The sequence below is a fragment of the Crocodylus siamensis genome, chromosome 10 (assembly GCF_052110815.1).
Source record: "Crocodylus siamensis isolate JL-2025a chromosome 10, ASM5211081v1, whole genome shotgun sequence".
NCBI lineage: Eukaryota > Metazoa > Chordata > Crocodylia > Crocodylidae > Crocodylus > Crocodylus siamensis.
In genome coordinates this window covers 17,312,811-17,327,934 of record NC_143404.1, presented here as the reverse complement: position 1 = coordinate 17,327,934, position 15,124 = coordinate 17,312,811, and the positions used below count along the sequence as shown (strand labels likewise).

Sequence of the window (15,124 nt, the reverse complement as noted above, 5' to 3'; positions counted from 1 at the left end):
CAGTGCTTCATCTGGGGAGAAGTAACAAGCAACATGAATATAGATTAGGAGACGGTGTCCTGGCCAGCACAATGGCTGAAAGGGACCTTGGGGTTATGGTTGAACATGAGCTGACAGTGCGATGTTGTAGTCGTCAAAGCTAAAAGCATACTGGTATGCATTAGCTGATGCATTGTGAGCAGGGCTAAGGAAGTGAAACTTCCTCTCTATTCTGTGTTGGTCGGACCCCAGCTGAAGTACTGTGTCCAGTTCTGGGTGCTGCACTTCATAGAAGATGTGGAGAATCTTGAAAGGGTCCAGGGAAGGGTCACAAGAATTATTAAGGGCTTGGAGGACAAGGCTGTGAGGAAAGACTAAGGGATCTGGGACTGTTCAGGCTGGGGAAGAGAAGACTGAGGGGTGACTTGGTGGTCATATATAAAGTATGTAAGGGGTGAATGTTGGGAGCTGGGAGAAAAACTGCTCACTAGGGTGCCCCAGGGGAGGACACGGAGCAATGGCCTTAAACTGTTAGGGGATGATTTCAGGTTGGATGTAAGGAACAACTTCTGTATGGTAAGGGTGACCAGAATCTGGAATAAATTTCCCAAGGAGGTGGTGCAGTCCCCAGCCTTGGATGTCTTCAAGAGAAGACTGGACGCACACCTTGCTGGGATCATTTGGTCTCAGCAGTATTCCTGACCAGAGCAAGGGGGTTGAACTCAATTATCTTTTGAGGTCCCTTTCAGCCCTTAATTTCTATGATTTTATGATTCTATGGCTTATGCTTTTAGCATTTAAAGGGTCAAATGGAACATGACATTTTGAATAGAACGTTTATGGGGAATGTACTACTCCATAGTCTAATAGATTTTTTAAGTGATTCTTTTTTGATGTTCCAAGAGTTGATGAGCATGTGAACAGTTCAGCTTGTGTGGGGACCTAGTTACCGCAGTAGGGGGTCTTTTGGTTAAATTAATGCAGGAAGACTTAATTTTTTTAATTCAGTTCCCTCAAGATCTTTTCTGCTGAATGCACATGCCTGCCAACTCAAATAAGAATTGCATTCCATGTCATTCATATCCGTCTCCCCACTGAAAAATTTTAAGGTTCTCCTGACCCTGATTCAGAAAAGCATAGAATACAGAGAAACTGCCAATACAGAGGGGCGGGCTACAATTCTGAGTACAGTCTCCATCCCAGTAGAGATCAGTTAAATGTAGGACAGCTTTCAGGGAGGACAAAACTAGTGACATCTTCACAGACTTTTAAGAATGAGTTTAAGGTGTATATGGAAAATACTCAAAATTGAGTACTAAAAATGAACCCTGCAGTGCAAGGACTGTCATCCACGGTTGCTGATACTCTCTCTTGAAAGGACCATTGTTTTTTATGGTGATATTGACAGTTGAGTTGTCAGGCAAGTTCATGCCAGTGCCCCTGAAGGAAGGAGTTGGGACAGTGGGGGAATCTGAGAGGTTATGCAGTAATTCCTGACAAAAATAATTTGATTTTAATGTGGGGAAAAGGCTCTGTGCCCCAAATCTGAGATAACATTGATTTAGGATTGGGCAGTGCAGTGTCAAGGTGGTTGAAGTTTGCTACTCAAAATTGCACAGACTTCTAAAGAAACCACTTCAGGATTAGGGAATCTTGTCTGCCTATATCCTTAGACCAATGCAGCTACAACCAACAATCCCACTTCAGGATTAGGACATTTTATTCTTGTTGAGAGTTTTTCCTGCAAGTGTTTCTTGTTGTTACCAGAAGTTAGAAAAATTGCCCAGGCTCAAAGGTCAGTGCTGTAATTAGCAGAAGACTGTCACTGTCACAAGCTCCAGAAAATGTAAAATGTTTAGCAAAATTTTGTAATGGAAGGAAGATCTGAAATAATAGATGCAGCTATTGCTATGTTTTGCAGTAGCATGCTGCCTGCCTGCTCTGATGCATTTATTACATAACTGTTCTGCAGGCTTTCCTATAAGTTAGTCTGAGGTCAAGCTCAGATAATGTGTCCATATGTGGCCCAAGCATGTGCTGTGAATAGGCATGACAGTCCTGTGACTCTTCCCCTGTTCTCCAGACCTTTAGCGGTTGCAAGGCAGATTGGCAGAGGTGACTGCTCAGCAGCTGGTCAGCAATTCATGGGCTCTGCACTCTTTATGTGGGAGAATGCCTGAAGCAAGGTTATGGTAACTGTTTAGATTCACTGATTTCATTCTTGGGACTCAGCTGTAATCTTTGATTTGTAACCATTAATAGAGACAAACCCGCGATCTTTGAACAGCCTTTTTGTCTAAGGTATGTTCTGATGAGTCAAAAGTTTTCCCCCTTCCTCCTGTAAACATTGTTATCACTGCTTAAACCACTTCAGGCTGCAAAATATTTGGTTATATTGCAGGGATTTAGGCTTAGTGGATTCTTCTTTATTTCATTTGTGTTTGTTTCTTTCTCTCTCCATCCTTCAGATGAGATCACTGCTAGTTTTCGTCGCTTTGGTCCTTTGATTGTGGACTGGCCTCACAAGGCAGAAAGCAAATCCTATTTTCCTCCTAAAGGTAAGTCATGATTTTGGTGTCATAAGCACTATCCTAAGGACCACTGCAGTATTAGTGGTCCCAGTTGTCCATTTGAGGATGTGACGTATACATTTTTTAATAGATCTTTTTGTGAACTGCCCCCATCTCTAATGTGGAGAAAAACCTTTAAATTCCCTCTGTATCTTCCTGGGTGTTGTAAGGTGGTAGGCTGCGGAGCACGTTCTCTGTGATTGTTCAGCTATTTTTACTTCGTTTCCTGTGTTTGACTTCAGTCCTGCCTTCATCTCATTCCTCTCTCCTTTAGTCTGCCTCAGTATGGCGCTTTTTCTCATTCCTCTCTCCTTTAGTCTGCCCCAGTATGGCTTTTTTATCCTTGCCATTTTGCACATGTTCAGCCCTGTTCAAGAGGCTGTGTGATTCCCCACAGTAGCCAGGGGAGGAACTGGGCCTCATTCACAACTGTACTTGCAGATGCTTCATTCATAGCAATGCTACTTTTCTTCTGGCCTTAGTGGAGATGGAGGGAAGGTTGTTGGGGTCTTATTGTTTACTCCTTATTTTGTCCCTGCCATTTGGGGTCAGCATGCCAGGGGTTCAGTAATTACATGAAAGATCCAAAACCAGTTGAAAATTAAATTTCTGAGAAACCCAGTTTTAAGTCCTGTGTTTTATCTGCTCCCAAGGCTATGCATTCTTGCTGTTTCAAGATGAAAGCTCTGTACAGGCTCTGATTGATGCATGTATTGAAGAGGATGGAAAACTCTATCTTTGTGTCTCCAGCCCCACTATCAAAGACAAGCCAGTAGGTAGAATTTTCACTGCTACAAAAGCTGATGTATAAGAAAACTATCAATTGTGTACTTCAGCTGGCATGTGTATTTGCAGGCTTCAGACATACTTGCTTTGATTGTATTTGTAAAGAGAGTCCTCAAAGGAAGATCAGTTTAGTAGACAGGCATTTCTAAATTCTTTCATTTACCTGCAACACCTTATAAGTCATATGCCTTGTATTTTCATCGGGGGTTTTGTAATCTGTCACAAGCCTTTGTTTGGAAAATATTTGCTAGATTTCAGCTGCAGTGATGCAGTGTGCACAGCATGTTTATAATCAGATATTTTAAGATTATTTACGCACTGTGGAATACAAAGCATTTCTCAAAATACATTTCTCTATAGAGAAAAAACTAACGTTGGAAAAAGGGCTATTAGATAATGAGTTAAATACTTGTACTACAGCAATTGTGAGCCCAGTTCAAAACGTACTGAAGTAAATAGACTCCCATTTGTGTGCTTCACATCAGGCTGTTTGGCAAACACCACAACTAGTTTTGCTTTGTAAATAAACTGCGCCATTAGAATCTGTTTTGTTGAGATAGTGACTAGCCTGATGCTGACGGTTGACTGTATGAAAACACCACCAGTGGCCTGGCTGCGTGTGCATCTCTGAAGTTAGCAGAGTACAGATGAGTTTTGATAATATAGTGCCATAGCAGGAAGCATCTTTGGTTATAATACTAGTTAAATAACAAGCAAGTAGAAAGAGCCGATCTGCATGGGTCATGTTAATAGAGCTTATTAATATTGACTTCTAATTGGTGGCGCTTGTACAGTTTGCAAGTGGAGTCGGCACAACAACTTTGAATCTGTTTAAGTTTATCCTTAAGGGGGTACGTTGTAACTGTTGCTACTGCTAAAATGCTAACCTCAGTCTGAATTAGGAATGGAGAAAAAAATGAAAGCTTTCTGCCTGTAGGTTCAGATCCGGCCTTGGAATCTTAGCGATAGCGACTTCGTGATGGATGGTTCGCAGCCTCTGGACCCACGAAAAACCATTTTCGTTGGTGGTGTTCCTCGGCCCTTGAGAGCAGGTGAGTTGCTTGTATTACACCTTTCGGTATGCTGATGTTTTTTATGCTGTAATATCATTTGGACAGCTGGGATAGGGGGAAACCCTGATGTTATGAGGAAATTTAAATTGTTCCTGACATTATATGACTGTAAGCGGAGCTGAAGTCATAAGTACAAATCAATGTGTGTATTTATTGCTTAGTAAGGCTTAAAAGGGATTTAGAAAATTCAAAATCCATACAATGGTCTGTGTTTACTTTCTGGTCTAGTGGAACTTGCGATGATAATGGACCGGCTGTATGGAGGTGTGTGCTATGCTGGAATTGACACAGATCCTGAGCTGAAGTACCCCAAAGGAGCTGGGCGGGTTGCATTTTCTAATCAACAAAGTTACATAGCTGCTATCAGTGCCCGCTTTGTTCAGTTGCAGCATGGAGAGATAGATAAACGGGTAAGTGCCAAGCAAGTGCTTGGTTTTTCTTTTTTTCTTGTTTTTTGGTGCCTTTACAAATGTTTTTCCTTATAAATGTCACTGAATACTGTAAATGTGACATCACTCACTGCATGTCGAGGGCAAGATTTTGCTATTTAAGTATAGCTCAAAATATGAATAAGCACCAATGCAGAGCCGCAGCTCAAGGATCATTGGAAGTTCAAGCAAGCATTTGGATTACCTCCCTGGCATGTTAAGGGAGCATGCCAGCTGCTATATCCCTTTGGAAAAATGAAGTGCTTTACATCAAGGCTGATCTGGTGCAGAGACACAGAATAAGGCAGCTATTCAGGAAGAAAATGTTTTTACGTTCTCCTTCTCTGCTATGTGTCTATGCAAAAGCAGGCAGAATCTGATCCTCTCTGTTAATGTGTACCGTATTGCATACTCCCAGAACAGCATCATAGGAGCACTTTGCAAATTTTCTGCTAGGCATATAACTTTGCAGTCACCCTTCCCACCATAAGGTATTAGTGTTCTGCCGTGTTGACTTAAGTTTTCAGGTCTCTCCCTCCAGTTAGTGCTGTGATCTCAAGTTCTTCCTGCTATAATTGTTGGTTAGCTTCATTTTATATTTCTCTTAGGGAAAAAAAACTGCATCACCTCAGCCCTTCACTACTGCTAGATGGCAGACTGGAGCTTCCACTCTGACTTCAAAGGCTTTGTAGTTTAAGCTTGGAGCATGGTGCCAGGTATTGGGAATGCCTTTGTTCCAGTCCTGGCTCTGATATGGGCTCTCTTTGTGGCTCTGAACAAATCGTTTGGGGTCCAGTTGTGTAACCTCTGCTTGCATAAGCAGCCATGTATATGAATAGTCCCATTGAAGTCAGTGGGGTTGGTCACTGAAGTGCTTGATAGCTTGAGCAAGGATTGCACAACCATCTCTGTCTCCTTCCCCCTATTGTTGTAGCATTAAAAAGAAATGCAAGAAGGAACTCTGCTGTTCTTCTCTGGTAATTGTATCAAAACTTGTATTCCTCTGGATATCCAGTCTTGATTATGTTCATAGTATGCTCACACCTTCCCTGGAATGGAGCAAGGTTCCCTACATGTCTTTGGCTGGGAGAAAGGAAGCCACAGGCTGCCATAGGATTTGCTTTCTTTTTTTTTTTTAATGTTGGATACTTTCAAACATTTACCCTTTGCCCTGCCCTGGTCTCTGTCCACTATAGAAGAGCAGAGTGGTGGAAAAAGGGCTCCAGATGCTGTGGTTCCCACTGGGTGAGTCTTCGTTTGATGCTGAGCAGGAGAAGACAATGCCAAGCGGTTTCTGTTTAGTGTATGTGATGAATTAACTATGAAATACAAAAAGCCAGATGCCCTACAGGTTGTACCAGTTTCTAATACTGTATGCTCTGGGAGACCTCCAACAATGATGCCATGTGCTTCTTTCTAGGGCACCTTTCTAAAGCAGCTGGTTTAAGAGTTGTGCCTATAATGGGGCTGCAGCACCCAGCAACAGAAAGCGAGCCACCCAAAATAGGTTTTGGGTGTTTGCTGTAATTTAGGCTAGTTCCATTCTGCATTTGGATTCACTGAATTATGGATTGATGGCTGGTTAGCATGAGTAGCAACATCAGGGAAGTGACATAGCCTGCACTGACATTTATATATGGCCATGACCCCTGGTTGCTAGCCCATATTTGGGTTGCTGGCCCACAGAAGCCAGCAATACTGTTTAAATTGCATAGGTGATAGGGCCTACATATGACAATGCCATATGAAAAGGGACAAAACAGCATGTTTGTGGCTCCTACTCTCAGCTGCATTTGGTGAAAGCCAGTCACCACCGAGAATCTTGCCTAAGTGTAACCAGCTAAAAAGCTGATTCCATTTAGAGTTACATGGAAGACAGCTGACCAAAGAGCCAGAAGCTGACTTTTGAAAATGTGGTGGGAGGAATGAGAATTGATCTTAAGGGTATTCTTTGCCTTTTTTGTCTGGTCAGGGGAGTCAGGTCATCAGTCTGGCTGATATGAAGGATGTTAGGAACAGAATTTTAATTCTTGATTTCCTTCCTTTCCATTGTTCAGAGGTCAAGCTAACACTCTGTCACTTGGTTGCTTACTTGTGCTTATGATGGTGTTTGCGCTGTTTAAGTCCTACTGCTCCAAGTTAAGGACACAGCGATTTTTGACATGTTTGGGGTTTGAACCAATTGACATTCCATTCCCGAGAGAGAAGAGGTGAGAAAAGGCCATTGCTAAGCCAGCAAAACATAGGTAATGGGATAATGTTGGAGATGCTAGGCTTACCACAGATAGTAGGAAATGTTAGTTAAGGAAACAATCAGTTAAACAGGTACTGGAGGAGACGGGGAAGTATAACTAGAACAGGAACCTCCACTGCAAAGGGGAATTCTGGCAAGCTGTAGTTTTATATTGCATAGTCCAAGCGGAGGGAGAAACAAAAAAGCATGTCAGGTACTTAGTGCCTTCACAATCATGGGCTGCTCTGAGGGGGTTGAAGTCCCTTGTCACCTTTGCCCACCCTTTTCCTTCCTCTTCCTTCCTCTCTCTCTTACTCCCCAGCAAAATGTAGGTAGCTGAGCAGCTCTGCACTGTGGTTGGGAAGTGTGATTTCACCACATACAGGCAGAACTAAGCTAGTTTTAAGTTAGCAGTTGGACAGTGGAGCTGCTATGGAAAAGATTTCAGCAACTGAGTTCAGGGCCACTAGTTTTCGGCATGCCAGTGCAGCCTATGCTGAAGCCTGTGCTCTCACAGCTTTGCTGCTTTTGGTACCTGAGCTAGCAAGATTACAGCTAGAGTGGATATACTTTCTCATGCTGCATTTGCACCTCCCAGCTTGAGACCTTTCAAGGGTGCCATGCAGCATTAGCACTGTTAAGTGTGCAAACTTGATTCACAAGATAAACTCAGAGATTCTTTTTAACGGGAATTCATAGTGTTAAAATCATCCTGGCATGTTACGGTCTTTCCAAGTTCTTTGCAATAGACCATTTGCTGTCAAATTTTTCCATAGTCAAAAACCAAGTAAAAACTAAGAGCTGGCATTTTCCAGAAAGTCTAACAAATCTAAAAAGGTTGAGAACCAGTGCTATGAGCAGCTCTGACACATGCAGCTGGTAGGTTCCAGTGGGTCATTACTAGGTAAGTTTCCAAGAATGCTGGATGCTCTCACCTCTCCTCTTCCTTCCCCTATATCACGGGGCATAGTCTGGGATTATTTCCGAGCCAGATGAGATGGTTCTAAAGTAGCTGAAGACTATTTCCTAGCTGAGGATTCCCTTGCTGTGGAAGATTTAGTTGCTTTCTAGCTTGTTTGTAGGGCCAGCTAGTGATGTGCATTAGGCTGGTTTGCATCTCGGTGCTCTTGTGTAGTATCAGGTGTGTAATTGGAATTGAACCTATTTTAGTCCTCTCCCTTGGTGTTGGCCAGATAACTTGTGTGTGTACTGAGCACACTAAATTTAAGGCCCAGAGGAGGAGGAAATGCACTACCCTTACCAACTTGGTAAAGGCTGTGAATGAAATTGAAATTAAAAAAAAAAGAGTTATTCATACTGAAATTTGTAGACATTTGCAACCTCAAGCTGCAATTTCAGTGCTGTGGAACCGGTTCATGTTGCTCACTGACAAGGTATTCGGTAACGCTTTTTGAGTGTGAGCTCGATTTAAATAAAGCCCAGCGTTCTCCAGGATATTAATCTCTGTACACACATGTTGTGAACCAGAATCAGGAGTTCATTTAGACTCTGTGAAATGCCTGTCCAGCACCAAGTTATAGCAGTTAGCTTCTTCCCTCCATAAATATATGAAGTGGGGTTGTTCTTTCAGCCTAAAGCATCTGCACCTTTTTTTTCTGAGAGTCTTTAATGCCAACAAGCAAATATAATATGGAAGGAGAAGACTGCCTCTCATTGTGTGGGTATACAGTGCTTAACACCACTGAATCCTGAGCAGGCCTCACAGCCGTACCATAATGCAAATATTAAATAACCTAAAGTGAGCATGTCACCCATACGGTCGTCAAGTATTATAAACTTTCTTCTTGTTTTCTGGCTGCAGGTGGAAGTTAAGCCATATGTCTTGGATGATCAGCTGTGTGATGAATGTCAGGGGGCCCGTTGCGGTGGAAAATTTGCTCCATTTTTCTGTGCTAATGTTACCTGTCTGCAGTATTACTGTGAATATTGCTGGGCTGCTATCCATTCACGCGCTGGCAGGGAATTCCACAAGCCCCTGGTGAAGGAGGGAGGAGATCGCCCAAGACATATTTCATTCCGCTGGAACTAAATGATTACTGCAGTGCTCATATGCAGGCCTCAAAATAAGTGCACTCTTCTGTTATCCTGATTGTGCCCCTCCTCCCCATCCCTGCCCCCCCTCTTATTCAAGATAGCATGTCCTTTTCTAGTGGTCTGTAATTTAACAATAGTATAATGAAAGAATGACCTATAATATAGGTATTTTGTAGAATCTTGTAATTGAAAACTGTATTGGGTACTCCTTTTCATATTGATAATGTGTTGCAAGGAAGTTACAGCCTCTTGTCTTTGGCATCAAGAGGACCCTTACTTCATGCAACCTTTTCTTAGAGGAGAGAAAAATAAGATAAGAGAAATGAAACAATAGAGTATTTTGGTTTTTAATTAAATTATTGTTAATAAAGAACATAAGAATACTTTTATTAAAATAACCATGCAACAATAACACTATCAGACTATTCTGACACTTTTCTTCCCCACCCCTCCCAGTGAGCCTGTTTTTTGCCTCTTGTTTTTTAATTTGAAATCTTAACAGCGATGGAAAAAGTTAGCAATTACCTATTAACAGGAAAGAGCATGTTTAAAGCAACAAAAATGCATGAGCAAAGTTGAAGCAGCATTATAACAATGATTATTTTTATCTGTTAGGGGTTTTGAGGCTAAATTGTTAGCACAGTATATATCTCACCGTGCCTCCGACTTCCAACCACATCCAGATTAGTAATCAGATAGGCAGAGCTTCTATTTTTCATCAAAACTACTGCATTTTAAAAATTCCCGAATGTAAGTTGGGTAAAGCTTCTTTGGAGTTGGGGGGAGGGGGGAGTGCACTTATTTATTTTTTCTTAAAACAGAGAACTCAATTGTCTGGTTACAGCCCTAGAAATCCTACCAAAGCTAGCTTAATGACAACTAGTAAACTGGCATATCCTCTCCTGAAGGACAGATATATAGAATTTATTTTTGATGGTTATATATAACTCTATATCCTAATCTACTAACATTCATCAGGGGTCAGCCTTTGCTCTCCATTTTGACATTAAAAATAAAATAAAAAAACCTAAAGATACCTCAAGGATATCACTGATTTTATCTAAGTTCTGGTATTCCAGTATGTCTCACGAACTAAAATTGGCTGCTAATTGGTTTCCATCTTGGATGTAAAGTCAGTTTTAATATCCTCTAATTTAGCTGTAATATAGAAAGCATCACTCGTCTCCAAGTCTGATTTACACTGTTTGCTGAAGAAGTAGAGGTGTAAAACTACAGAGGTGCAAAGGTGTACGTGTCTTTTATTCTTCCTCTAGAGAGAATCCTAACCAAGTGCTTTCTTCTTCAGAACTTAGTATGGGGAAAAAAGAATCACAGTAATTGAAGTGCCAACATTGCAGAGTTAATGCATGCTTTATTGTAAATCACTTCTACCTAGAGGTGCATTAACACAGTACATGTTAACTGAATGCTGAGGGTTGGGGCAGGGGTTTAGTCTGAAATAGTCTCTTGAAGGAGAGTAGTTCTGAAAAAGTGAATTTTAACTAATGCCCCAGTCAGCTTTCTAAATTTTTTGTGTGTGTAGCAGAGGGCAAAATAAGACTAATTCAGTGGCAATCTTCTGAACTGACTGACTGGCATGGTACCATCCTAGATGCTCTCAAACCAAAGACTTGCCTCAGCACTGCTGTGGAAAACATCTGCTCTGTGAACTCCCCTCCCCCAGATTATCTTTATGAGAAGCTGTTTTTATTTTGATTACAGGCTTTAATGAACAATACCTTATCAAGTTCCAAAGGTCAAAATGGAGACATTTGCTGTCTGCTAGGAAAGTCTAGAACTGGGAGCTGCTTTTAACAAAATCCCTGAAAATATTGACAACAGTAACACAAATGGAGAGTGCTATTGTGTAGATTGTCAGGGACTTTTTTTTTCTCTGAAGTACATAATTATAGTTGGAATGTTCCTTTAATTTTTTTAATGCTTGTAGGTGGCTTGGGGTGTGCTATTGTGCCGATCCTACCCAGTAAACAGGTGAGATGGGTTACCATTACAAGAAATAACACTGTTTGAGAACTAGCTTTGAATAATAATTTTCCCTTTGTACATGACCTGCTGAATTTCGGTACAGTGTTTTTGTAGCTAACTTATTTTGTCATGCACATAATGTATATTTGTTATGCACTACTTTTGTATATCTTGTTTTTCCAACAGTGAGCATTTTTAGGCACACTTTTCACTGACGGGATATCTCTTTATGCAATACCTCAATTTTTCATATTGCAAAGAGTAGCTTTTTGTACTTTTATTACTGAGAGATCTTCATATACTTCATTTTTTAATATAAATAATTTTAATAAATTTTATTTTCTTATATTCTGCTTTTTATACATTTCAGTGCTCTGCATACATTTTGAATTATGGATGTTGTGCACTGGCAATGCTATTTTAGAATCTGCAGAGAAAAGAAAGCATGTTGCTTAAACATCTTAGCCCAGCACCAGATATTTGGTGTACATATAATTTAAGAGATAGTATATGTAAAGTTGAGAATTAAAGAAAAAAGCATGAAAGTGACAAATGACACTGTTTGTCTTTAGACCCTCAAATTAAACGCATCAACATAGTGTAGGAATTTAAAAGTAAAGAAACATCAGAATTGTCTACCGCTTCTTAATAAGTTTTTAAAAATTATACACAAATGCAGACGTTTTTGGTGAATGTTTAGCCATTTTTAATATTAATAACAAATTGATGTTAGATGTTTGATGCAGAAATGTCTGCTCTTTTAAATTATATTTAAAAAAGTAAGAGAGACCCTGCTAGGTAGCAGGCATGTAATGTTAATATGCATGACTAATGTAAGAAATTGTTATTCTACTAATATTCACTTGTGATTGTGTGACAAGCGTGTTTACAGATTATTTGGTTACACTTCAATTTACAGGGCATAAACAATTATATACATTACTCTGTACTTAAATAGTGATTTCATGTCTTTCCTATTACATGGGATTTGTAGTTGGAGTTACCATGTCACTCCAAAAATAATTAACATGTAATTAGTTTACAAATCTTAGGGTATCACTTCAATTTGCAAAGGGGTTAATAAGCATGTAGTTTTATCTTACTAGCATGGCACTGGCCATGTATTTACAATGTAGTTACAGAGTAATTACATGGTTATTTTTGCAATGTAAAATAAAGTGTTTCTGATTATTTTATATGTAAAGGAACCCCACTGCCCCGTGCTTTTTGGTATAGTATATACTTCTCCATACACAGACCTCTGCAGAATGCAAATTTAAAACTTGCAGTGAGTGAATTTAACGTTTTATAAGGATGCTGTTGGAAAGACTTGATAATTCACCCCTTTTTTGTTTTTTGAAGAGTTGAAACCTTCTGTTAAAAGGTGATTTAAAACTTGAATGTGATGAATTGTGGCAAGTTAACTTCAAGTTATGTGCAATACTTATTTCAGACTTCTGGAAGATCTTTGCAGTGTAATTCTTTGTTTTTAATTGCAGACATTTAAAAATGTCATTTTCTACTGTTCTAGTAAATCCTCTTTCTTGCTGGTGTTTCTAAAGAAAAGAATCAGAAATCAATCTTTCTACTAATGTAAATTTGAGATTATTTTTAAAAAATGGAATAAAAGAGGTTTTGGTCATTTGCTTTATTTTATTATCTTATTTTAAAGCTACTGTGATAGCATTGTAAGAATTGGGACAATATTGTATTCAACTGTTTTATTTTTTATATTTTTAAATTTTAAAGTATAATTAGTTTTTATAATTTTCATCAGATTTTTTGTTATATTTTTTGGAAGTGAAACTTTTAGCAAGTGGGTGTCTAGTTTTTACTAATCCCTAATATGTTTTCCCCCAATGTATTGCTCATATTATCAGAAGGAAAAGTTATTTAAGTATGTCAGTTAATTGTACTACTTGGCTGAATTTCCATATAGTTTTTACTGTGTATGGGGAGGTTGTAGTATTTATTATAGCATTTTAAATAAGGGTAATTCATTTTTTATTAAAGTCATTTTCACGTTTAAGTTCATATTTTTGTATGTTCTACTCTAAGTTATATAACACAAGTTACTTTTTTTAAAGAGTTCATTTGTTGAAGTGCTAGTGGAAAATTAATGTTATTAAATAGTTTGCAAATGACTATTTATACCAGTATGCATATAATTTTTAAATATTTGTAATGTGAGATGTTGAATGAATAAAACTTTTAACTCAGTTTCCTTCTTAACCTATTTATTGTACAACACAAAGCAGCAGTAGTTGCTCTTAGTGGTTGAAGCCTGTTTATCCTTCAGTGTGACCCAGTGAAGTATCCTGCAAGTGTCTGGCCATAGACAGTGTGCTTTAAATTCTCTAGGCCAGATTTTGTAGTGCCTGCTCAAGTCAAAATTTCTCTTCACTTGGAGATTGATCCTGGAAGATACCAAGTGCTGTAGGGACTGAAACAAAATGGAAGTGAGCTGAGTACTCAGTATGGTAATTTCAAACCCAGAAATGGGTGGTGGGGTGTTGCTTGATAAGAACTTAGCTCTGTTGAGTCAGGCTGCCCACTAACAGCAAGCTATGAGAAGAACAGTCTTCCACTGTTTGTAGTCCACGTGTCACCCTTGGGAAGAGGTACATGCTAACTATATATCTTGTGAATTTGGTGCTTATGGAAGATTGATATTGCTGGGTGGAGTGTCGTATAGCTTTGGAGTGACCCTTCTGCAGATTCAGCACCATTGCTATCTATTTTTATATATGGCCTATTTGCTGTGCTGAAGGCTGCAAAGTACAGCCGCCAAATGTTCAGTCACGGCTTCCATTTGCTCTTCTTTTACTAATTAACTGGCAAAGGGAAGGAAGTTCGGTACAATGCAGAAATAATGGAAATGTTAGATGAAAATTAGAATGAATCTATCGAGCAATATGTTGGAAGCTGTTCTGAGCCACTAGCAATGCAGAGTCTCAATTAGAAATCATTGTGCAGACCACGTCAAAAACAACTTGGTCAAATCTGGGCAGTATCCAAGGGCTCTTGCAGGTTTTTTTTTCTCATGGGTCTCACAAGTATGGTTTGTAGTTCCTAGAGGAACTAGATTTTTTTGGACATAGTCTACGCGATGGTTTATAATTGAGGCTCTGCATCTCCAGTGGCTCAGAACTGCTTCTGACACTGCTCGATCGATTAGTTTTAATTTTCATCTAATAGTCCCATTATTTCTGTGTTGTACTGAGCTTCCCTTTTTAAAGAAACAATTCTTAGATAGGTCATAAGCCATAAGATAGAGGTTTTTTTGACACTTAAATTTCTGTCTAAATTTTAGCTGCTTCTGTTTTTACCCTTCAGGGACTATTTAGAGGAGGCCTAGGCACAAAGGATTCAGAATAATGTCTCCATGGCACCCAGGATTTCCCCAAACTACTTAAGCACTTGTGTCTTGACAAGAATATCTCAACTTTAGAGAAACCGAATTGGCCAGTAAGGAAGTTGATGTTTTGCTGGTCAAAAATGCACTGAAATACAGGTGTATTTCATGAGAAATTGAACTCCCCAAAATAGAGAATATTCTTACAATGGAAAGTACAAGTTAATTCTTTTGCACAATATTGTGTGCTAACCGATGTTCACTATTAGTCCTAACACCAAGAATCCTTTAACTCATTAAATTATCCCCCAGTCTCTGAAAACAGATATTTAAAAAAAAAAAAACTGTCAGCAAGCTAATTGGGTCAGAAGCACAGTTGATATAGAAATGTGCATATCTGTCTCATTAGTAATGAATTCTTCATCACTGCATTTTGTGCCAGCTAATCAGTGCTAGACAGCATTCACCATTTTTCAACATGTGATTTGGCTTTCCTTCTGTTGGTATTGTGAATTAGGGGTGTGTTGGCTTATGCCAGTCTAATACATTTTTGACACCTGTTTTGAAGAGGTAATGATCTTTTAGAAAGCAGGTGTTTGTAGAGAAGTTGCATTATCAGCTACTGCTATTTTTATTTACTTATTTGTTAATGTGTTTCT

At 39.4% G+C, this 15,124-nt stretch overlaps 1 protein-coding gene across 1 annotated transcript in view; it reads left to right on the top strand.

The window, feature by feature from the left end:
* CPEB4 (cytoplasmic polyadenylation element binding protein 4) overlaps positions 1-13,330 on the top strand; it is a 70,095-nt gene extending 56,765 nt beyond the window's left edge. The window contains exons 4-8 of the mRNA XM_090064677.1: positions 2,448-2,537; positions 3,203-3,321; positions 4,273-4,387; positions 4,637-4,818; positions 8,892-13,330. Coding sequence (XP_089920803.1) covers positions 2,448-2,537; positions 3,203-3,321; positions 4,273-4,387; positions 4,637-4,818; positions 8,892-9,119 — 734 coding nt within the window. The 3' untranslated portion in view covers positions 9,120-13,330. The remainder of the gene's footprint in view (positions 1-2,447; positions 2,538-3,202; positions 3,322-4,272; positions 4,388-4,636; positions 4,819-8,891) is intronic.
* The last annotated feature ends 1,794 nt before the right edge of the window (positions 13,331-15,124 follow it).